Here is a 25,157-nt window from a genome sequence, read left to right on the forward strand (position 1 = left end):
GTATCGCAAAGCAATACTGTGTGCGGCGACATTTAAGGCTTTTAATTTGAGTTTCCTGAGAACCCCCCCATCCCTTTCTCCCTTCACTCTATTTCCAAGCGTGCCCCCCCTCCATGCACCCCCCTCCTAAAACACTAGCCCTGCTCTATTACGCCCCCTTGCACAGTCCATAGCCAAACCCATACAATATGCATGTTTTGTGCTGCCCCCCCCCCCCCTGCTTGTAAATGGTCTATATTTGCTGTTTTGCTCTTAAAGGTTGCGGTGTCAGAGTTCACATTGCCTTGATGCCGCTCTCCCTCTGAATGCCTCCCGTAGCTGGGAGCGGTGGTGTAATTACCAAGAGGCTGGGTGACCGAAGAGGTGTGTGTGCGCGTGTGTGTGCGTGTGTGTGCGTGCGTGCGTGCGTGTGTGTGAGTTTGTGTTTTCCCGTGCAAGTGTGCTTGAGAAAGAGATACTATCTAATGAGACTTATCACCTCAGCTCTGAGATGTGTACATGTGCAAGGTGCTTTTGCGGTGCAGTGACACGCGCAACACTAAAGTCAGTGTTCTGAGGGCATTCCTCCAGCCCTAGTCCTCAGAATATTACAGTAGCTACTGTGGAGGAATTCAAGACCGTGAAACTATTCAGACAAATAATTTACTGTTAGAGACTTAGGGCCAAATCCACAAAAGGATTGCGTGGCGTTTGCAGCTGCAAAACCTGTGCAAATGAGACAAAAACAATAGCATCCAATCCACAAAGCACACGCAAAGGGGGAAAAGCATTGCAAACTGCACCAATGAGCAAATAGCTCCACGGCTAAGCCAGGCTCATTTGAATCTATGTACATTAGGTACTTCCATGCATAATTGCCCTAAATAACCCTTGCTTCTGATTCACAAACACCATGAGCTAACTGCCACATGCGGTTAGGGAGATGCAAATACTGCTTTTGAAAAGCTGGTATTAACTACAGCAGTCAGCGTGCACTCTCTCCTTCTGTCTCTCCTCAGAACTTGTGAAGTTTGAATGATAATGAATTGATATTGGATGATATTAAGGGCGAAATATATATAGAGGGGGATTTAAACAATATGATTATGATCTTTTCTGATTATTGGTCAAGTGCAGTAGGCGTTCACGGAGTAGGCTATCACGTTTCATGCAGCTCTTTCTCTCTCTCGCTCCCTCTCTCGCTGACTGAAACTTCACTTCCCTGTCATTTACATTCTGTGGATTGCTACAGTAACAGTACAATAGGAAATATAGAATCAGGGCCAAAAGTTATATTTACAGCCACGAAAAGCAAGCAAGGCTGAACCAAGTGATGTGTATTGTATCTATCCTCTCCATTTAGTACCAGGGACAGCGCACTATGCTAATAGCCTAATAGCCTAAAAGTAGGCTATATCTCCAGAATGCCAAACCAGCAAAATATAAAGACAAGAAAAATAAACCAGCTAAATTCTGTCCTACCTTTACTCAGTAGAGTTGTAGCTTCCTTGTTGCTGTTCCTTGTAGATCCTTCCAGACTTTTTCCCGAAATCGTTTTGTAAGATCCCTTTCAAACGCGTATTTTTACCGCGTTTTAATCACATCCCGTCTACATACTGAGAAGTTCAGATCTAATAAATACATCTCTTGACAGATCAGATAACAAGCGTCAAATATTTAATGGGGGAAAACTTCAAAAGTTTCTCATTGCCATCTCGATGATACCTATCTCTGCCATTATTTTTGTTGTTTTTGCTATTTTTCTATAAAGTTAGTGTAACATTACATTAAACTTACAGTAAACTGAGGGGGCTAAGCCTGACCAAGCCCCCTTGTATGGCCGGGCCCGAACATATATAAGGGGCTGACATGCCCGGGCTCTCCAGGAATCATGGCAGAAGTTATTGTAGCCAGACCCATGCCGCCATGCCAGGCGTGCGCAAGAACGCGTACATGGCTAATTGCATTCATGGGCGCAAATTGCACACAGTTGGCAAATTTCTGGGCGTGTTTGCCCGGGCATATCAATAGAGCAAAATATTTTGTGGATATCGTGCTAAACTGGAGCAGATTGCCGTTGCAATTGCTGTGCAAAAGATCAAGCTATTAGCGGGAGCAATCCATTCTTTGTGGATTTGTACCTTAATATTTTATTGTCAACTAGAAATGGGACTCAGAGAGCACAGACCTCTTACCTCGCAATTTCATTGCTCTGTGTACGCCAAAATTGAATGGGTTCTAAATTGGCCCATGCCACACACCTCGAACGAGTTTCATGAAAATCAGTCTGGCAGTTTTAAGTATAATCCTTGTCTAAAAAATGTATGGAGGTGAATGGCCAGTCCGGCTGTGTTTGGGTGTCTCGTGGAACCACCTTGTGATTCGGATCCGCTCCAAAATTACAAGTTCACCCATGCTACACCCCTCCACCGAGCTTCATGAAAATAGGTGTAGTAGTTTTTGTGTAATCCTGCTAACAAACAAACAAACCAAGAAACGAGCCATGGACCCGCCCCATGATTTGGATCCGCTCCAAAGTGTAAAGGGTTCTAGATTGACCCATGCTACACCCCTCCACAGAGTTTCATGAAAATAGGTGCAGTATTTTTTGCATAATCCTGCTAACAGACGTGCGTATGTACGCCACCGAAAACATGACCTCGCTCTCTCTCTCTGACCTCTCTCTGGCCTCCTGCGCTGTCGCCAGGGCAGAGCTAACAAACCAGGCCCAGGCTGCCTGTAGTCACAACTGAGGTCTCAGTGCAAAACCTCAAACATTTATAACATTTTGGAATTATGTTTTCGTCACTACCTGATTGGATAAAAAGAGTGGGGCAATACAGGGATACAAAGATGCATCACAGATGACCTGTCGTGACAGGTCAGAGCGTCCCAGGACAGACAGTGCAGTTTGCTGTCTGGCGTTCACTGCAAAGAAATCTGAGTACCCAGAAGCTCTCGCTCTGGAGAGGACTTCTGGGAAAGAGGGTTGATATTCGTGGACACCAATGAAAAGAGTCCTGACTATACACTCCCAATGACATTATGTTCAAATGCAGCTGGGTTTGAAAGGTACTGTAGTAGCTGGGCCGTCCCTATGCCCATGTTTTGTTGCTCTTTATTCCACACCAGCTCAGTTGCCTTGTGGTTAGAGTGTTTGCCCTGAGATTGGATGGTTGGGGCTTTGATCCCCAAAGACTATAAAAAATGGTACCCAATCCCTCCCTGCTTGGCAGTCAGCATCAAGGGTTGGATTGGAGGTAAGCTAGCGTCATGTCCAGGGGGGGTACTTGTGCATCAAGCGGCCTCACGCTAAGCAATCAGGAGATAGGCTCTTGCCCTATGGGCCACTAGGCTTGAGAACCATTGGTTCTCAAGGCTACTTACATAATTACTGTACAGTACTTACTTATTTCTGACTAAGTGCAAAGTACAACCATACACACAAAAAACTGGTGCTGCAGCATTCAGTTACAAAGTTCAGACTACATTAAATATTGGCATAAATTGGTACTTTAATATGTGGCTATGAATTATTGGTCAAAACCATACTATATCATATACAGAAAAAAACACTATACTACCAGAAAAGACACAGGCTGCAGAAGCTTTCATGACTCAGTCGCTCTCCATGTAATGGCCGCCTCATTTCAGGGTTTGCAGAGGAAAATTGGGGGTGGGAGTGGTAGCTGGGAGGGGTGGGGGGAGGTGGAGGCGGGGGGCGGTCACTCAATTGCACACCCTAATGCCCTCTCATTTTTATTTTGAAATTCATTAATGGACTTGAATGCGCAGGGGTTGGGTGGGTTTGTTAAGAGGGGTGGGGGTGGGGGCTTGGGGGGTTGGAACATTAATTCATGCCGTGAAGAGGCAGCGGCTTTCTGGATTGTTGGTTTCCATAATTGTCAAACATCCACCCCCTCCCCCCAAAAAAGGCAGCAGAATTTAATTATGATGGGAACATTGTTCCTGACCCCATGCTCTGAAACGTTTGAAGGGTGGGCCAAGTCTAGATTAATGAGACAGACAGAGACAGACAGACAGACACACATACACACACACACACACACACACCCATGAGAGGCTTGACGGTGGAAGATGTATTTTCTGTAAAAGTGGTTTGAACATAGTGATGAAGTTCTCTTAGGCGCTGACCTTAACAAACAGCTTTTCATTTCTCCCTAAACGGCTGAGATCAGAGCAGGGGCAGGGTAAGATGAGCCTGGATCTCTGCTCATCACCAACTTCCACCTGGAGCTTCATAAGAGGACCATTCATACTTTGATCTCTGAAGAGGTGGCCACCCCGAGCATCCACGTGGAGCTGTCTGAACTCCCATCTAACAGATGCACAGAGAGAGGGGAAGTGTTGTGTATTTAGAATTGGCTAAAAACCTGAGTCAGAGAAATCTGCCCGAAAAATTCAGGGAACTTCTGAGAAGGACTAAGCAGCTGTTTTCCCCTCCAATGTTGATATCTATCTATACAGTTCGCTGAGAGGCGTGTTCAGCCCAAATCCTACATCCTCAGTGTGTTCATAAGGGAGGCTGAAGGTTTTCCAGCCTCGGCTGTCGTCGAGCCACGGGGCGCGTCCCTCTACCAGCAGGTCTTTCATCGATGATCTGCCCTCCCTGAACCTGCCTGATGACCATTTTCCATCCATGATCCCCTCTATCAGCCCCCTGCTGACCATCTTCCCTCAATGAGCTCAGAAAGCCCAGAAGCCAGAGATTCAGCTCCACTGGTGTGGGATGTTCCCCATTAGTCAGAATGGCCGTGTGGACGGTCCTCCTCTGATTAAACCTGTCATCTTCTCCATGCAAAGAGAGTCTCCCCAGGCATGTCGGAGAGCTAGATGGTCTAGAAGCCTCTGAATTGACCAGGGATGAAATGATTGGTTTGTTCTGCAGTACCTCTAGCTCTGTCTCTTTTGTGTTTTTGCATACTGATAGTGCATGGGCGACTATGGCTCAGGAGGTAGAGCAGGTCGTCTAATGATTGTAGGGTCGGTGGTTCGAATCCCGGCTCCTCCTGTTCACTTGTAGAAGTGTCCTTGGGCAAGACACTGAACCCCAAATTGCTCCCAATGAGCAGGCTAGTACCTTGCATGGCAGCTGCTGCCATTGATGTGTGAATGTGTGTGTGAATGGGTGAATGAGAGGCCACTTTGGATAAAAGCGCTATATTAAAGTATATTATGAAGTCCATTACGATGCCTCTTGACCACACTCAGTGTGTGTGGGTTCACCAAACTCAAACTCAAATATTCAGTGGATGGATACTGCTATATAGACTTCAAACCTGCAGAATAATGAACAATGTTCAACATAGTTCACTGCTGCTCTGTTACGACTTCGAGCAGGACGCTGAGATGGATTGTTGATATTCAAGGATGTGTATCTCGTATGTACCAGATGCAGGTCCCGTGCGCAGCGGGATGCTGGCGGTCGTGGTGCAGGTGTGTACAAGGCCTCAGCGCCGCTAAACCTGTTCCTCAGGTGGCCCCATTAGGAGCTTGGCTCAGACTTCTAAGATGGCGCGGGAGTTTCCTGGGGAGGCCGTGAGATTTGCATCCACGCCGGAGGGCCAGGGAGAGGGGTGGGGGGACATCAGGTCCTGATTGCCTCTTCATTATGTAATTGCCCCCCACCCCGTCCTTCCCGTTGGAGTAAATTGTAAACAGGACCAAGTCCCTGTCTGATCTGGCTTGTCTAGGAGATTGGGGGGAAGGGGGGGGGGGCGTCTGTGCCTCCTTAGTCTGCCATTCTTCAATCTCCTCTTTTGTTGTTAACGGTTTCCAAATGTGACCTCTTCACGCGCATGCTCCCACACGCACGCATGCGTCCCGTCGCTAATTGACTCCTGATTGGCCCATTAACCTATGGAGGACTGGCTGTAGTAGATCCATATGTCCCCCTGGAGGAGCTCTGATTGCAATGACTGACCTTCCCTCCAGCCCGCTGACTGGGGCCCGGAATAAGGGGGATATCCTGGCCAGAGGGAGGCTTTGGGAGGCGGGGAGGGGTCAAAGGTCATTTGGGATCTGTGGCCTAGCTAACAGGTGCCCCTGGGTGTCTCTAAGGCTTGATTCTGTGTCTCTCGTTTTGATATGTCCTGTGAATAATATGGACATGTTAACAATGAAGTTGAGTTCCCTTGAGCGTTGGGGAGAGGTGAATGGATGTGGGACCTCCATGGGTAACTGACTAGAAGACAGCAGAAGGAGTGTTTTGTAGTGTATGTGTGTGTCTGAGAGGTGTCTTAGCGAAACACAAAATGTATGTCCTCACACTCTCCCCCCTCCCCCCCTCTCTCTCTCTCTCTCTCTCTCTCTCCCGCTCTATGGCAGAGCAAGAGGAGAACTTTGAGTTCACCATCGTGTCGCTGACCGGCCAGATGTGGCACTTCGAGGCCACCTCCTATGAGGAGCGTGACGCCTGGGTCCAGGCTGTGGAGAGCCAGATCCTGGCCAGCCTGCAGGCCTGTGAAAGCAGCAAGAACAAGGTAGCACAGCAGTCTGTACTTACTACTGGTCCATAGATAGTATATACTATTATACATACAGAACAAGGTAGCACAGCAGTCTGTACTTGTTACTAGTTCATCATATACTCTATTATACATACATACTACCCAGTACAAGATGTCTGTAGACTGTAGTGTATCATACAGTAGAACCTCAGAGATCCGAACCCATGGGAAATTAGGGTCGTTCAGATCTCTCAAAGGTTTGTGTCTCTGAAAGTGACGTCAAAATACACCAATTACGTTTACACTCAGAATAAATCAATAATTACCCTCTATAACAATCGGAAAGGCATTGAAATTGCAATCAAATAACCAACCACACTTGCGTTTTGTGCTAGCCGTTTTGTCATGTTACAGTAGAATGTTAAATTTGACGGCCACATCTGGTTTTGACACCCGACTTTTCTGATCTCGACTCAAGACTTGAGGTTCAGATCTGAGGTTCTACTGTAGTAGTGAAATACAGTAACACACACACACACACACACACACAAACACACACACACTGTCTCCTGTACTCATACACAAACACATGCTCTTGATCACTCACCTCCTCATGCGCACACACACACACACACATGCGCGCTCACAAATAATTGCAAATGGCAAATTACTGAAATATAACTGGAGCGTTGCCATTTCCCTCCATACAGGCAGGGTGGCTCCAGTCCGAGTCTCTGTTTACGCCCCCGGCCAGCGCTGGGGAATAGCCTTTACTGTTCTCCCTCATTCCCCTGTGTTTGCACTTCTTTTCCCTCACACACACACTCACACGTATATCTGTATATCCCCGTCATAGTCCTAACTGTGTGTGCACATGTGTGTGTGCGTGCATTTGTGTATGTGTGTGTGTGTGCGTGCGTGTGTGTATCTGCGTGTGTGTGGTTCTCAGTCTCGTCTGACCAGCCAGACGGAGGCCATGGCTCTCCAGTCAGTGAGGGGTCTGCGGGGGAACTCTCGCTGTGTAGACTGTGATGCCCAGAGTGAGTACCAAACACACCAGCCATCCGCTGACTCACATTGTCTCAGGGTTACTCTTCTAACCTGTGTGTGTCTGTGTGTCTGTGTGTCTGTGTGTCTGTGTGTCTGTGTGTCTGTGTGTCTGTCTGTCTGTCTGTCTGTCTGTCTGTCTGTCTGTCTGTCTGTCCGTGTCTGTCTGTGTCTGTGTGTGTGTCGTCGTCTTGTCCTGCGTCCATCAGACCCTGACTGGGCCAGTCTGAACCTGGGGGCTCTGATCTGTATCGAGTGCTCGGGGATCCACAGGAACCTGGGCACCCACCTGTCGCGCGTGCGCTCTCTGGACCTGGACGAGTGGCCCCTGGAGCTCATCAAGGTCATGTCCGCCATCGGCAACGAGCTGGCCAACAGCGTGTGGGAGGCCAACGCCCAGGGGAGTCTGAAGCCGGCTCCCGACGCCAGCAGGTAGGGGCGCCCTCCTTCTCTTGTTTTAAACCTGTCTGTTTCGCCATGCCCAGGGCAGGTTAGACCTCTCCTATTCAGCATGCCCAGGGCGGGTTAGACCTCTCCTATTCAGCATGCCCAGGGCGGGTTAGACCTCTCCTATTCAGGCAGCAAGTCTCACACACCCCTAGTTACAGTTGCTATGCCCCACAAGCTTTGCAGCACTTAACTAAAATGTCCACTGAACAGCACATAGGACTACCTGATGATTCTCCCTCAAGGATTGACAATATTGCTGTATGTTATTTTCCAAATTACACTACTTTGTCTAAGAGAGTTCTACAGAAAGGCAGGAACTATTTTACACAAGGATATACCTATGAGATTTGGGTTTCGGACGAAGCAGGTAACACATTGATGCTAGGTGTTGGGGATCTATGTGGAAGGCACAGACACCTCACAAACTCAAGATTGAAATTCATCTGGACAAAATCGTGGAGTCTAAGTGCACATGTAAAGCAGGTATATATCTAGATAGCTACGGCTAGCTACTGTACATCAAGCACCTAACGTTACTAGCTTCGTAGCTTTTAGTGTCAGTTCTGCGGTAAACTGATGTGTGGAGGGAGGTGTGGAGTATCGTACAGCTCGTCTTATAACATTATGATACAGCAGCCTGCAGGCTCTATGTCAGCGTTTCTGCTTCTCTACACTCTGGCTCCATCTCTAGCTCTGTATTTGTGTATGTAGACAAAGCCACAGTAGTGATGCCAGTACTGCTGACCGCTTCCCAGCTCACCCCTAAAGCTCTCTACTCCTGCTGATGTTAGAAGGGAGAGTATGTAGGCCTGTACTGTTTGGGTGTAATGGTGCAGTATCCATTGAAGTAGACAGGGGGCAGTAGCTGTGTGGTTAACTGTGGAGGTAGTAGGGCTCTCCCAGTGTGTGTGTGTGTGTGGGGGGGGGGTTAGCAAGTTAACAATAAACAATATTAACAATAAATCTTAAGTAATCAATGATATAATATTGGGGTGTTTGTGTGCGTATCTTCATATTTGTGTCTGAACTGTATTGGTCTAGAGTATTATGAGTGCAATTTGCATACATGTTTACGTATGTGTGCTTGTGTGTTTATGCGAGAGTGTGTGTTTGTGCATCTGGGCTGTGTAATTACGGGCAGTGCGGGCCCCAGACCCCAGCAGCCATCATAACAAATTAGAGCTGACTGCCGGCCACATAAATATCGACTTCCCATTTTCCCCTGTTCTCATTACTCACCAAAAGCACCTTCTAATTACCCGGCCCCTCCACCAAAAACCCCTCACTATGGATCCAGCAGTCTCCTCACCCCACAGCACCTCCCTCAGTCACCTAATGCATTCATTCTTGTTCCTATTCCTATTTATTTACGTATTTGGGCGGCATGTATCCCCTTTGGTGCCCAGGAGCAGATTAGAGGGAGGTCAATATTATCACAATTAACCCAGGATGCTCTGCGGAGCTGTGGAGACATTCCTCTCCGCTGGCCTGCCCGTCAATAGTACTTACTTGGCCATTTCTTAAGTGGCTGCTCACTGTCTACTAATCCCCCTCCGACTCCGCTGCCCTAATGTATCCCTGGCTTACACACACACGCACACATACAGTACATACACACACACACACGCACACATACATACACATGCACGCACGCACAAATACATACACACAAACACGCATACATACACACACGCACACACCCACACATACATACACACACACAAACGCATACATACACACACACACCCATACATACACGCACGCACACATACACACACACGCACGCATACATACGCACACGCGAATACACACACACATACATACATACATACACACGCACACACACATGCCTACATACAGTACATGGGTGTGTGATTGTCTGTTTTTCCTGCTGATGATCATGCTATGTCGTATTGTGTGCTATTACAGTGTATGTCTTGTGGATGTGTACATCAAACCCTGTTGGTGTTTTGATGGTGTGTGCTAATGCTTTGCTGTGTTTTTATGTGCTTTTAATGTTTGTTGAATTGTCTGTTTGTGGCTGTCTTGGCCAGGGCTCCTTTGTAAAAGAGACCTCTGTCTCAATAGGACTTCCCTGGTAAAATAAAGGTTTAATAAAAAAATAAAAAAGTACATGCACACACACATACACATGGACAGATTGTCTTAAAGGTTTGTGGAGTGTCAGTGAAAGGGTACATGTACAGACTTGTCAAGGGGATTTGTGAGATACTGTACCACACCATACCACCATATATGACGAAAGGAACACTTATCCTTAGTTCCACTGGGAACAAAATCAGTATTCTTTGTTAATCAAGTATGAATTGAATTACAGGAATTAGTGCTTGATTTAATCTTGGCTCAGTTATACTGTTTTCATCATCACAGTAGACTAGATAATACTGTACGTGTCAGGAAAAAGCCTTTTTTGCTGGATGTGTGGAAACAGAGGAGCCAGGCTAGTGTTGGCTAGCGGAGTATAAAGGCCAGCTCCGTGTCCAGGCTCACTGGCTGATGGATGGAAACACCCTCCCTCGTGGTCTCTCAAGTGAGTAATAGAGGCAGAAATTTCATTTTGCAAGTGGCTGATTTAATGATCCAAAGGGTAATTAATGGCCTGATTATCTTAATGTTAAATATGGCCAGCAGCAATTAGACTGACCTCCTGCCTGTCAAGGTCTGGCTCACTCCTGCCTTCCAATTAGGTCCTGTTTGGGGGAGGGAAGGGTAGGGGGGGCAGAGAGGGAGTTACGCTGGGGGAGGACAGGGAGGGGGGCATTAGTGTGGCAGTCAGTATTTAACACCTCCCTCTATTTCTTCCTCCTCCTCTCCACGTGGCTCTCTGGTCAGAGCGGAGGGAGGAGCTAGGTATGGACAGATCACTAGAATGCTGCTGCAGTCGCCACACATCTGGTGAGCTGATGACACAGCCAGACCAGATTAGTCCAGGCCAGACCAGACCAGATTAGTCCAGACTAGACCAGATTAGACCAGGCCAGACCTGACCAGACTAGACCAGACCAGACCAGACCTGACCTGACCAGACCAGAGGTCCCGGCTGCTGCTGCTGCTGCTGCTGGGGTTCACATCATCTCCCTCTGTCTCCTTTACCTCCAGGTCCTTCAGTAGCTCCAGATATAATAGTGGTCTCACTCTTTCGTTTGCCGTGGTCAGATCTCACCCAGTATAAGATATGCACCTGAGTACAGTAGAATACTAAGAAATTCATAGTTTTTAAATATGACTCATGTTTAGCGTCAGCGAAAGTGCACAGTCCAGCCAGTCGAAAGGACTGCGTCATTGTTTTGCAGTGACAAAAAAAATAATCATTGGTGTCAATACACAAAATGGTGCCCTTTTGAGTAATGACATGGATGACAAGGTTGTTCCCAGAGCAGCAGGACGTGGCAGCATGCTGTGGCATAGCTCAGCATGCTGTACAGCAGCACTCCCCTACCTTTTTTGCACCACGGGCCGGTTTTATGTTGACTATTTTCTTGACTAGCCGTCCGGGGCGGGTGGGGGTCACAGGCAGGTCTTAATTTGTGCCCTGTCCTGCCTGAACAAGATCTGGGACCTCCAAGATTTGGACCGGACGTATTTGACTGGATCCGGCACCTTGTTTGTAATTACCAAAATATCAATACGTTTTGTGCAAGCGTGTGAATTTTGTGAGAGCGTGGGAGTTTTGAGTAGGCTACGTTGTGGTAAAATGTCATATATTGTAAAAAGACAGTAAAATGTAATATATTTATTCTAAGTACTGTAACCTTAAGCACAGGCCAAAGTCATTTTGGCAGAACAGGGTGGCAAAACCATTGTATTATGTATTAAATGAGATGATAGGAATGAGAAGCAAGTGGGTGTTTTTGTGGTGTGAAATGAGTAGCTATTCTGAAACACGTAATGGTTGTGGGCGTTGGTGCTTCGCAGGGTTTGCACACGCAGTTGTTCCTTTCCGTGCGGTCCGGTAGGAACGGGTCACGGTGTGTTGCCGGTGGCTGGGGACCGCTGCTCTACAGCACTGTCACTGTACCAGGGGGCCAGCAGCACCACCACACCAGGCCAGAGGGGGGATAACTTCTATTCCTGTCTTCTACGCCCCTAAAACGTGTCACAAAAAGCCCCACCAAACAGCCTGGACTGTCTCTTAAATGCTCTCATTAACCTGTCTGCCCACAGTTAGCCGTTGTTGACCGACTTTGGCCCAGCTGATGCCCATCCCAAAGCGGATGTGCTAAGTATGTCCACGCCTCTGGGGCCTTGGCGCGGCCGTGCCGGCGTGGCGCCCAGGCCTCCGTCCGTTCCTCGCCCGCTTGTTGTGTTAGTAATGGGCTTTAGTACGCAGGAACGACCGCGGGGCTAATCGAGCCCTGTTATGGGAATCGTAGAAAAGAAAGAAAGATTGCAGAACCAATCCAGCGTCTTTAGGGCGGTCCTTCCTAATGGGGCGCTGAATGTTTTGTTTTGATTGTCCACTCCAATTTGTTTGGAAGACATCATTTCCGGTAACGCAGGTCCTTCACCCTATTGGAGAAGTAGGCAGTGGCTCTGATTGGTAGCATCTATTGGAGATGTAGGGAGTGGTTCTGATTGGTCTGTTTTAGGCGCTGTTCTAACGAAGATTTTCAATGGGGATGTGTCCAGACATTGGGAGGCGGAGCCTGGCCTCCCCGCCGCTCCTCAGCCTCTCTCCTGCGCTGTGTCCAGAGGTCGGGCCGCGGCCAGCCTGGGGGGTGTGGGCCCTGAAGGGCCGAGAGGGATCTGGTCGCTCCGAGGCCCTGCCTTCATTAGACGGCTGAAAAATGGAGACAAGGGACAAGGAGGAGGAGATAAGAGAGGGGCCGGCACACGCTTAACACAGCGCCATCATGACGAATGCACGGCCAGTAATAATTCAACAGCAGGTTGGCTGTGCTGCGGGGGGGCTAAAGGGCCTTTATGGGAACAGATCAGTCTTGCTCCCTTTAAGAAAGGGCAGCGGTAACATATTTAAAATTAGACCCCTGGCAAGGCTTTTTAATCTGGGCTGGGGTGCAGGTGCGGCGGGCCCCCACCAAAGTGACGGTGAGATTGGGCCCAGGGGAGCATCCGGAGGACGACATCATCACATAATTACCCCCCAGGGTAGGGGGCAAGCTGGGGGGGGGGTGCAGCAGCAGGCGTTGGGGGTGGGGTAGGGGCTCGGACCCCCGTCACCATCCCTCCAACCCCTGTATCACTCAGAGCTTAGGGGCCAGACAGACTCTCTCATGGGGATCATAGCACAGCCTGCTTCACCAGAGCAGACTCCCTCCGCTCTGACCATTAGACATGGTGCAGGACTAGACGGGACACTGCAAAGATGGGGCGCTACAAATGAACAGCCCAAAACAACATACATGGTAATAAAAGTAGTTGGGTTCATGCCAGTATCAGGGGATAGTGGTGGTATTATTAGTAAAGCTAAATGATTGTGTGTGTGTGTGTGTGCGTGCGTGCGTGCGTGCGTGCGCGCGCGCGCGTGTGTGAGAGAGAGAGAGAGAGAGAGAGAGACAATGACTGTGTGAGCTGAGCTGTGTGAAAGGTGTGCAGGTTGGCCTGACCTGGGCTATGATTTCAATTGAGTTAGTTGCTATCTGATCCCTCTCAGCCATTATCTGTCACACCACGAACACACACATGCATATGCACATGCACGCGCGCACACACACACACACACACACACACACACACACATCCTTGTGACAGGCAGGGCAGCTGCAAACATTCAAAATAATTGGCCGCTACATTCTAATTCGGCTGTAAAAGGTACTCCTTGATTAAATTAACCCTAATAGACATTTTTTTACATGACTGCTTACCATAGGCAGTAATCATGTCCCTCCAACTAGGTTAACAAGCCTTCCAATTTACTAACTGACAAGAGACAATCAGCAAGCCATCCTTCCCTTTGCCATCACAAGGAGCTACGCTAATACGAACTAAAAGGACAAACTAAAGGTTTTTTTTTCATGCCCGAGTCATCAGATTATCCTCCCATGTCTATCTTTTTACCCCAATTTAATAATGAAGAAATAATGTGCATATGCCTCTCTCTCTCTCTCCCCCCCCACTTGCTCTCTCTGTAGCTCTGAGTCAGTGGGGCATTCCTGGAGCACAGATTAATCTATAAACTGGAGAGTCAGGAAAGTGGTAGCCCCTTCTATAATTGGCGTAGTAGTAAATTGCTCATAGGATAGAAAATAAAGGGACAGGGCTAATGTGTTTGGACTGAATCAGCCCACGGTCAGTCCAAGCTTGCTGGTAAACATTTCAAAACTGACCATAACAGATCCATCAGCTTCCAATTCTCCCACTGTTTTTGATGGTTTGGAAATGTGGGGGTTGTGCGTGTCTGAAAGCTTTACAGGCAGAATGTAGCTATGTCTTTATTATCCGTCTTCAATATATTATTCATTTGTCCAGTTGAGATTTAGGCTAGAGAGCTCAAGCCATCCAGAAATCTGGTCCAGAATTGTTTTACTCAGAAAATTTAAATCTGAATAACATCCATTTCACTTCTGTTTAGGGTGTATAAACACTTTGACTGCTAGTATCTCTGTTGTCCAGAATCTGTCCATTTCATTGAAATACATCTTAAGGGAAAGAACATTTACCTGTTTAAGCTTTCCATAGCTTAAAGACTTGAGAGTGTGTGACCGTCTGATTGTCAGATCCAAGCACACGTAGAAGCTTAATGATGTCCATTTCACCCAGTCTGAATGCTAATCTCCAGCATGTGAGTAATAGAGGCACCTCCATCAGTGCTCTTTAATCTACTGGCAGACGAGCAGGTCTATTCTCCGCTATGTCATGCATGGTTGGACCGGCAGGACTCTGTTCACAGGAGACCCAGACAGAGAGGAGGAACAGAGCTCCATTAGAACAGGCCTGTCCGTCTCTGATATGAACAGAACTGAGAGGGTCCAGGCTGAAGCTGCTCTCTCTGGAGAGTCGGGTCCATGGGGGTTTGTCTGCTGGCGTGAGTGGGTCTCTCTCACCACACAACAAGGAGGTTGTATTCCCACCTTCATCTTAATCTCCTTCTGTCTCTTTCTACTATCTGAACCCCCATACTCACCCCAGTTCTACTCTGACTCCCTCTCTACCTCAGTCTCCCCTCATCTCTCTATCCTACATCCTCCATCTCTCCATCCTCCACCTCTCCATCCTCCACCTCTCCATCCTCCATCTCTCCATCCTCCACCTCTCCATCCTCCATCCCTCCATCCTCCACCTCTCCATCCTCCACCTCTCCATCCTCCATCCTCTTTTCTGTCCTTCCTTTCCTCTCTTTTGTTACCTCCCTCTCTTGTTTGCATGTCTCTGTCGGAGCGATGCAATCCGCTTTACCCTTTCTTTCTCTCTCTCTCTCTCTCTCCCTCTCTCCCACCCCCTATAGCAAGTTCCAGCCCAGGCCAGTGGTCCAATCACAGATAGATACCCCGACACATCATAAAACCCCCTCAGCTTAATTATCTGTGCCTATCCAAGGGCAGCTAACGACCAACGAGGACAATGTAATTGATTTCAGACCCTTTTTTTTTGTTCAGAAGCAGCGGTGGGGGGAGGGGTTCTGAGGAACTTTACTCCATAGATACACAGTCGCTCCTCTCTCTGATCTACATCCCCCTCCCCTCTGTTCTCTTTTCTGTGCTTTTACACAACATCAACACCCGTCTGTTTTAGCAGAGTAGAGTACTTCTGTCTCCCAGTCCCAGTCTCCCCCTCTCTGTCTTTCTCTCCTCCACCCTCACTCTTTCTCCCTCCCTTATGCAGTACTTATCTCCCCTCTGTCTCTCTCCTTGTCTCTATCTCTCCCAGTCCACTGGTGAGATCAGCGTGCTCTAAGCTAAGGTGATAGGGAGCTGTCCGGTTGACAGATTCCGCCTGTCAGAGCCCATTACCTGCGAGTCAGGAGAGACCTAACGAGCTGAATTAGAGGGCTAATTAGGCCAAAGGAGCCACGCACACACGCACGGACATACACACAAACACGCGCACGGACATACATACACACACGTGCACGCACACACACACACACACACATTTTTCAGCCTAACCAGCACTCCTCCTCTCACTACAGCTCACTAGCCTAGTGTGTTATTATTGATTTGGTTTTTACCACCCTTATACCCCATACATACCCCTCACCTTGCAGATGTGCACAGAACATGTGTGTAGAACTTGAATGTGTTTTGATGGTTTGATTATCATTTGCGCCCAAATGAAGAGATGTGTCCTTTTGTCATTTGGTTAATCTCCTTATAAAAGGATGACACTCATGTACAAATGTCTAGCTTTGAGCCTTCAGTGCTCTGTATAAGTAATGGACTGATGATCCCCCCTCTCTCTCTCTGTCTCTATCTACATCTGTCTCTCTCTTCCTCTCTCTCCATCGCTCTACCTCTCTCTCTCTGTCTCTCTCTACCTCTCTCTTTATCTCTCTCCATCTCTCTCTCTCTCTCTCTCTCTCTCTCTCTCTCTCTCTCCTTGGCTCTACCTCTCTCTGTCTCTACCTCTACCTCTCTCTCCGTCTCTCAACCTCTCTCTCTCTACCTCTCCATCTCTGTCTGTCTCTCTACCTCTCTCTGTCTCTCTACCTCTCTCTCTCCCTCTCTCTACCTCTCTCTCTCTCCGTCTCTACCTCTCTTTTTTTTTGTGTTAACAAATTTGTATTAATTTTCAACAACAATAAAAAAGTAACTGTGGACATATCGTGAAGTCAATTGTCAAAAGAACAATTGTAATTACTAAAAGTGTAAATTATACAATCAGAGCAAAAATTCCACATGGGGCAAAAAATCCATACAAAGATGTATTATGTGCAAATACTAGCTACCCAAACTACATACTTAAACACAAATAAGTACACCCATACAGACACACACGCACTGACACACCAACATACACATCTTCACCGGCCAAATGTAAATATCAAATAACTTCCATCAAAAATGAAAAGCTGTATACTCATCGTCATCGTATATCAAAATCGTCTGGTGGTATCAACACTGTTAAAATTACAATACACTGACAAATGTCCGCATGAAAAAAACAAAAACCAAAACAGGAAGAAAAAAAAACACCCACTCTCCCCCAGGACCAGGAGTCGAAGTACAGATCCATTGCATTCAGTTCAAGACATCTTTAAGATCCTCCAGAGCTAGTGTCTGTGGTGGTTTCCATCTGGTGTCTCACCATCTTCTTGGCGGCCATAAGATGGGACAAAAACACACGCTCTCAAGATTTTTGTAAGTGAAGTTGAGAGAGATCATTTAAGACCAGCACAGTCGGGTTCAGGGGCTCAGTCACCAGCAGCATAGCAGAGAGCTTGTCTGCTACCAGTTCCCAGAATCGAGTCACTCCCAGACATTCCCAGATCATGTGGTAAAAGGTACCAATCGCTCCCTTGCGCGGAGTCATATGTCCTGTGAATTAAATTAAAATGGATATGTTGATGGTCAGGGCACCTGGATGACTGCCCTACATTGGCCCAAACTGTCAACCAAAGTCTGGCTCCAGGTTAGGAATATCAGCCCGCCAAATAAAAGTCCAGGGATAAGGGAAAATATGTTTTCTCTAATATGTAACCATAGGCTTTAGTGACCAGCCCTTTTATACCCCCAACCCCACATTATATTTCAAGCAGTGGATTGTACTCACACCAAGGGACCCCATAGATCTTCATGGCTGTCCATAATTGCAAATAAAAGTAAAAAGTGGAACGATGTAAATTAAACTTAACAGACAAATCCTCAAAAAAGTGCAGGCCATGTTTGGCAAAAATTGATCCCAAGGGCAGCATGTACAGTAAAAAGAGGATGGGGCCCAGAATGAAGCCTTGAGGAACCCCACAGGTAAGAGGGGGCCGCAGCAGAGGAGAATTCACCTACAGTAATTGCACTGAGAAGCTCCTATAGGCAAACCTTAAATCAGAGTGGAACCAGCCTGAAAATACTAAATAAATATATCCTAATAAAAGGCTGTCAGTCGACCAACATTTTCTTTGGTTTTAGACTAACTATTTCGCTCATGTTAAAATGAGCAAAATATACATTTTCCTTTGGGTGAATTTTGGAACTTTCAGTGGCACATATTGTTTTGTGTCTTTCGTCAAACTGACCTACCTGGTAATGTAGCGGCTTCTGTTCACAACACAGCCATCCCGACAGATTCCAAGGAATTATACTAGGTCTTGACACGGGAAATTGGCTGTGCACATTCCCCGTGTAATCCAGTTCAAACATGCCCCCTTCTGTCTGAATGGGGTTTCTGTCCCTCTACCTCTCTCTCTCTCCGTCTCTCTCTCTGTCAAACAAACCCACACATGCCCCCCATCCCCTCCACCTGTGCTGGTGTTCCTGTTAGAGGAGCAGCTGGTGGGACGGCCGGAGCAGCGCACGTCTGTCAGTCGGCTAAACCCCGCCGGAAACGCAGCCTGTATGTAAACAGAGCTGCACAAAGCGCTCAGTCAGGGAGAACGTAGACACACACACACCTCTCTCTCAAAATGAGAATCACAATTACACAGGCACAATGAAGAACACATGCAAACACACACACACACCGGAAATCACAGATTTTCCCTCAGCAGTTCGCTCGGCTCCAGATGACCAAGATTGACACCATCCCCTGCATTTGTCCCTGGGTGACCCCAAACAAGCACATTCCACCCCACAGTTTCCAATGGTTTCCATCGGGCCCTACCTTAGCTCTCTGTGGGGTAAACACTCAAACTGAATGCGAGAAACAGAACACGGGAAAATGAAGCTGTCAATAGACATGTTTCAGTCACCAAACATGAGTGATAGTATTAAAGCCAGCCTATTTCTCAGCTCGGGAAAGCAAAAGCAGACATTCACAGGGTTTTCCTGGCTCAGAATGGGTCTTTGGGGGTGAAGCACAAACATTTTTTGGGGGGTAAACCTTTTTTATGCAGAGTAGCCTACCAGCATACAGTATATAGGCCTATATTCTTCGCTGGCATTCTGACTGAGATCACTTTTCACAATCATGGGAAATCTCCCGACATAACACCAAATGGATATGAAGATAAAATGTTTAAGATACTGATAACCTGGCTATTAATTCTCGATTACTAGTGGTCCAAACCATTGACAATGCAAGAAAGGGGGAGGGGCTGCACTTGAAACAAGCTATCAAACACTTTTGGAGAGGAGAAGAATTGCTATTTTTATTCAAAATCTTTAGCATTTTGGAACTGGTGATTTTCCTTTGGCTCTGGCTAACATCTCTTTGGGGGTTACCAAAAAATCCTCTATGCAGGAAAAACCCTGCATTCAGATTCCTCCATCTTCATTTATTTATTATTATTATTACTGTATCGTTATTATTATTATTATTATTATTATGATTATTCTTATTTATTAAGCAAAGTGATTATAATTGTAATGAAGCACCTTGTTAATGTGTTACCATCATCTCCCATAAGTGCGCTAATGGGAAACATTGAGCTGCTGCTGTTGTGCTGTGTGTGTGTGTGTGTGTGTGTGTGTGTGTGTGTGTGTGTGTGTGTGTGTGTGTGTGTGTGTGTGTGTGTGTGTGTGTGTGTGTGTGTGTGTGTGTGTGCGCGCGTGCATGTGTGTGGTCAGGGCATTTCCTGTGCGAGGCTTATTGCATTCAGACATGTGGGGAGCCTGGCTGGCATGATCTGTAGTGTTTAATTAGACTAGCGAAGAAATCTGCCTTGTGTGATTATTATTCTCTCTAACCCACCCCCCCCCCCTTCTCTATGTTCCCTTTTAAGTATGTGCTGTAGGTGGTGTTTGTGTGTGTCCCTTCGTGATTTTGAATGAGTGTTGTGTGCGTTTGTGCAGACATGTTGTGTGTGTGTGTGTGCGTGTGTCTATTTGCATTTCCCTGTCAGCAGCCATCTCAGAAGGACCTGTGCTTAATTATCTCCGTAGTGCCGCTGTGCTATAAGCTGCGCTGCCTGATTGAATGTGATAAGTGAGACAAACACAATGTAACAGTGAACCACAGTCTCAGACAGGTACCTCTTTGAGAGACAGTGAGCCCTCGGGTACAAGCACACACACACATACACACACATACACTTATAAAAACACATGCACGCTTATAAAAACACTCTTCAGCTTTCAGCGGAGAGCTAATACTGAGCTGCTAATTAGTCCATTTACCCTCTACTATCCCAGTATACTGTATACTTCTTAGACGTAAAAGAAAAAAAAGTTTCGTTCTGCTTCTTATTGCTAACATACAGGTCCATCCCCAAAAAATTGAATATTGTGAAAAAGTTCATTATTTTCTGTAATTTAATTCAAAAATGAAACTCATGTATTCTAGATATTACAAACAGGAAGTGTGTTGTGATGTATCAAAACCACATTTGGCACACTCATTGGGGACAGCAACTTGGTCACTGTCACCAAGCTTATGCTGGCACCTCAAACTCTCTAGCGCCACCAACGTATCAAAGTTGAAAGTGCGTTTATGCTGAGCCGTATGTCCGATTTTGAAATCTGCGATATGGATTTGAATGTGGCCATGGCATGTTTCACGTCGCCTTTGATGTGCTGGTTGCAACATCTGCATGGCCTCCATATTGCTGCTTGTAGCTATATTTTAAGTCAGGGGTTCTCACCCTTTTGTAACTTAAGGCCCACTTTTGATCGATAAAAATATTCTGAGGATCACCTTCCCAAATACATGAGAAGAAAAGGTGGTCCGTTTTTCGCATCCGAGAGTGAGGGAAAGTTTGCATCCGAGGGAATGTTTTATGAACACATTCGGATGTGATTGGCACGGTGATATTCAAACGTAACTGGTCATTGAAAGTATGCATTTTAACTTGACATTTTCAATGTGAATTTTTGAGTATAATATAAAATAGCCATTTGACAGTAGGCTACCACTGCCTCTGCCGTCCACTGGATGGTGCTCTGCAGACCACCAGTGGGCCCTGGACCACTGGTTGAGGCTGTTTAAAGGCTGTTTTAAGTTATTTTTTGAAAATGCTTAGTTTTAGTTGAGGTTTTATTAGTTTCAGTATTAGTTTTTTAGTTTTTATTTTTATTTCAGTTAACTAAAATGTTTTTTCACACCTAGTTTTCATTTTTTCATTAGTTTTCGTTAACCTTGGTGTGTGTGCGTGTGCTTGCGTGTGTTTGTTTGTTTGTGTGTGTGTGTGTGTGTGTGTGTGTGTGTGTGTGGGGAGGGAGGGTTGTATGTGTGTGTGTGTGTGTGTGTGTGTGTGTGTGTGTGTGTGTGTGTGTGTGTGTGTGTGTTGGACTTCATTTTCTCCCTTACGCTGCCGTGTGCCGTGTCATCATGGCGCCCTGACTCTTGTCTGCTCACATTGTGTTCACCATACCTCTGCGCCTGACCGTGACCACACTGTGTGTGTGTGTGTGTGTCTCAGGCTCTGGCTCTGGCTCATAGCAACTCCAGCAGCAGGGGAAGGCATGCATGGCCCGAGCTGGCTGGGCTGGGCTGGGCTGGGCTGGTCCGGTCCACAGAGCAGGGAGGTGCTCTTAACTTCCTCTGAAACACAGAGACACAGGGCCAGCACCCCTGCCGAGTACCCTCCCACGCCCACTCAGCACACACACACACACACACACACACACACAGGGCTTTGTTCTGGCTCTCTGGGCCGTAGACATCTGACCAGCCTCCCAGCTCTCTCCCTGGGACCAGCAGGAAGGAAGGCGAGGGACATTCCGTGCAGCTAGATCCCCCCCGCCCCACCTTCCAGCCCCTCACAATGATATGGCTGGTGTTTCTACCTATAGGAACCACCACCACCTCCACTTTCCAGGGATTCTGCTGACTTTCCACACCAGTCCCAAGTGTTTCTCTCCGCCCGTCTCTCTCCCTCTCACAGTCTTTCTCTCACATCTCTGTCTCCAGGCATCGTTCTCAAGTTCACTAGCGTGCTCAGATGTAGGCTTTTATACATGTTCAGAAGGATGCAGCCAAACCATTGATCCCCAGGACCACAGATCACCTATTTTTATCAAGCCTGGTGCTCCAATTAAAAACGTGGCTGGCTCTGAGGCAGGCCTCATGGAGACCCTGCACGGCCAATCAGTGACTACGTCTCCCAGCGGGCTGTGTGAGGTCGGCCGGGGGGTTATGGCTGACAGAGAGAGACCTGTCAGTAAACCTACCGACAGTGAGAGACCTGTCAGAGCCATTGTTTTCCAAAGAGATTGTTTGAATCCCGTCTTCACAACACTGTTAGGAGCTCTTGATGTGTTCTGTTGTATTTGGCAAACAGCAGGTGAGTTCCAGTGTCGACTTGTGTCTGTAGCCAGAGAGGTTTGTTATCAGGCGTCTCTGAAACTGTTGGGTCCAGTATCTTCCTCCTCCTCCTCCCTGCCTTCTACCCCTGTCCATCCGTCGCTCCTGGTGTTCGAGTGTATTACACACCATTTCCCAGCCTTTGACCTACACACACACACACACCACACACACACACACACACACAGGAAGTGTCCACTGGTGTGAGCCACTGTTCCAGCCCGTTGTCCATTTCCTGGGAGGTGAGGGTCCACCCCCCCACCCCCTGAGGTGTAGCTGTTGTCTTTGGAAGCGGAGGGGGGGGACAGCTCAATATCCTAGTCCCCCCCCCCGACCCCTGCTGACCTTCCCATCCTCTCCCCCGGGGTCATTCTGCTCCACCTCTTACAGGAGGAGTGAGCCACAACTAATCCTGCCGGGACTCAATGGTGCTGTTTACATGGCAGGGATTAGGGAAGAGATTAGCGCTATCACGTCACTGGATTAGATGGAGTACCGTAAATGCCATTCTCTTCGTACGGGATCTCTGTCTTTCTCTCTCCTCTGGAAGACTCTGTCCATTGTCGTTTTTGTCAGCGACGTTGATGGTTGTATCCCAGCTACCTGGCTGGGAAGAGAAGAAATATCACCCCTGACATTTGTAACCTTCTCTGACCACTATAACCCTCTCTGACCACTATAACCCTCTGACCACTATACCCCTCTGTGTAACCCTCTGACCACTGTAGCCCTCTCTCTGACCACTATAACCCTCTCTGTAACCCTCTCTGACCACTATAACCCTCTCTGACCACTATAACCCTCTCTGTAACCCTCTCTGGCCACTATAACCCTCTCTGACCACTGTAACCCTCTCTGTAACCCTCTCTGACCACTGTAACCCTCTCTGTAACCCTCTGTAACCCTCTCTGACCACTATAACCCTCTTTGTAACCCTCTCTGGCCACTATAACCCTCTCTGACCACTGTAACCCTCTCTGTAACCCTCTCTGACCACTGTAACCCTCTCTGTAACCCTCCCTGACCACTATAACCCTCTCTGTAACCCTCCCTGACCACTATAACCCTCTCTGTAACCCTCTCTGACCACTATAACACTCTCTGTAACCCTCTCTGACCACTGTAACCCTCTCTGTAACCCTCTCTCTGACCACTGTAACCCTCTCTGTAACCCTCTCTCTGACTACTGTAACCCTCTCTGTAACGCTCTCTGACCCCTGTAACCCTCTCTGTAACGACCTCTGACCCTTGTAACCCTCTCTGTAACGGTCTCTGACCCCGTAACCTCTGTGTGTCTCCAGGGAGGAGCGTGAGCGCTGGATCCGGGCCAAGTACGAGCAGCGTGTGTTCCTGGCGCCCCTGGCCTGCTCTGACCTGTCGCTGGGCCAGCAGCTGCTGAGGGCGGCGTCCGAGGAGGACCTGCGCTCTGTGGTGCTGCTGTTGGCCCATGGCTCCAGGGAGCAGGTCAATGAGACGTGTGGGGAGGGAGATGGGCGCACCGCCCTGCACCTGGCCTGCCGCAAAGGCAACGTGGTCGTCACCCAGCTCCTCATCTGGGTAAGGACTATTACAAACAGGTCTGCTCAGATCACAGCAGAGGACAGTATTCGAGTGTGCCACTTTATTTCCACAATTGATGTTCCATTAGGCCATGTGTCCACCAAAGCTTTTTTTCCTGAGTGCAGCGTATGTTTTTAATTGTTTACAATGGGAGCGCCGCATTTTTGGAAACTCCAGCAGCATAGCGTGACACTGAGCGTATTTTCTGCGCCGTGCACGACAAGCTTTTTTTATCAGCCTGCTCGAATTGAAAAATGTTCAACTTGGGCTGAAAAGCTGAAAAGCCAGCTGAGCTCATCAATGTCAACTTTTACCTAGCCGACCAATCACAGTGGAGAAGGGGCGGGACAAACACAAGACGGCTCTCTCGACAAAACAACTCTAGCAACGTCAACAACAACAATGGAGAAAATTAGCTTTGAGAACTTGATATTGAAACATATTTACTTCGATATCACCAATCACTAGAAATGAGTGTCAATTTCTGATATGGACACAAGACGCTATGTTTGGTTGCTATGACAATAAGCACTCAGCTGAAAAAGCGCTATACGCTTCCCCAGCGCCCAGATGAGCGTTTTGAGCAGAGCACCCAGCGTTTTAAGCCGAGAAAAAAAGCTTTGGTGGACACACAGCCTTAGTCTGCACTCCGGTTGTGCTCCACTCTGTATGTAGATAGGCGTTGAATAGCCATGGCTATCCTGCTGAAGGGAGGTGAAGGGTTAATTCTTCTGGTTTCTTTCTCCATCTTCTTTCTGTCTCCTGTTCTCTTCCCCCCTTCTCTCCCGGTCTCCTTTCCACTCACCTCTCCTTCCACCCCATCATCCCTCTCTCATCATCCCTCTCTCTCATCCCTCTCTCCATCATCCCTCTCTCCCTCATACCTCTCTCATCATCCCTCGCTCCATCATCTCTCTCTCCCTCATCCCTCTCTCCATCATCCCTCTCCCACATCCCTCTCTCATCCCTTTCTCCCTCAACCCTCTCTATCATCCCTCTCTCCCTCACCCCTCTCTCTCTCTCTCTCTCTCTCAGTACGGGGTGGACATCATGGCGCGGGACGCCCAGGGGAACAGTGCTCTGTCGTACGCCAGGCAGGCCAGCAGCCAGGAGTGCGTGGACACGCTGCTGCAGTACGGCTGTCCGGACGAGCGCCACCCTCTTATGGCCACGCCCAACCTGTCGCGCCGCAACACCAACCGCAACAACAGCTGCAGCAGCACCGGGAGCTCCGCCCTCATATGACGCTGAGGTGGCGAGCCAGGCTAGTACCACGCCCGCAAAAAAACAATAAAAACACACCTCCTCGGAAACCAAGAGACACATGCTCACATAGAA

The 25,157-nt window shown here is 47.8% G+C and overlaps 1 protein-coding gene across 2 annotated transcripts in view; it reads left to right on the forward strand.

The window, feature by feature from the left end:
- Positions 1 to 25,157, forward strand: part of agap1 (ArfGAP with GTPase domain, ankyrin repeat and PH domain 1) — a 342,978-nt gene extending 317,821 nt beyond the window's left edge. For both annotated transcript variants that reach the window (XM_084446818.1, XM_084446819.1), the window contains 5 exons: positions 6,328 to 6,482; positions 7,399 to 7,489; positions 7,706 to 7,928; positions 23,561 to 23,816; positions 24,855 to 25,157. In XM_084446818.1, coding sequence (XP_084302944.1) covers positions 6,328 to 6,482; positions 7,399 to 7,489; positions 7,706 to 7,928; positions 23,561 to 23,816; positions 24,855 to 25,064 — 935 coding nt within the window. In that variant the 3' untranslated portion in view covers positions 25,065 to 25,157. The remainder of the gene's footprint in view (positions 1 to 6,327; positions 6,483 to 7,398; positions 7,490 to 7,705; positions 7,929 to 23,560; positions 23,817 to 24,854) is intronic.

The sequence above is a fragment of the Borostomias antarcticus genome, assembly GCF_949987555.1.
Source record: "Borostomias antarcticus genome assembly, chromosome: 12".
NCBI lineage: Eukaryota > Metazoa > Chordata > Actinopteri > Stomiiformes > Stomiidae > Borostomias > Borostomias antarcticus.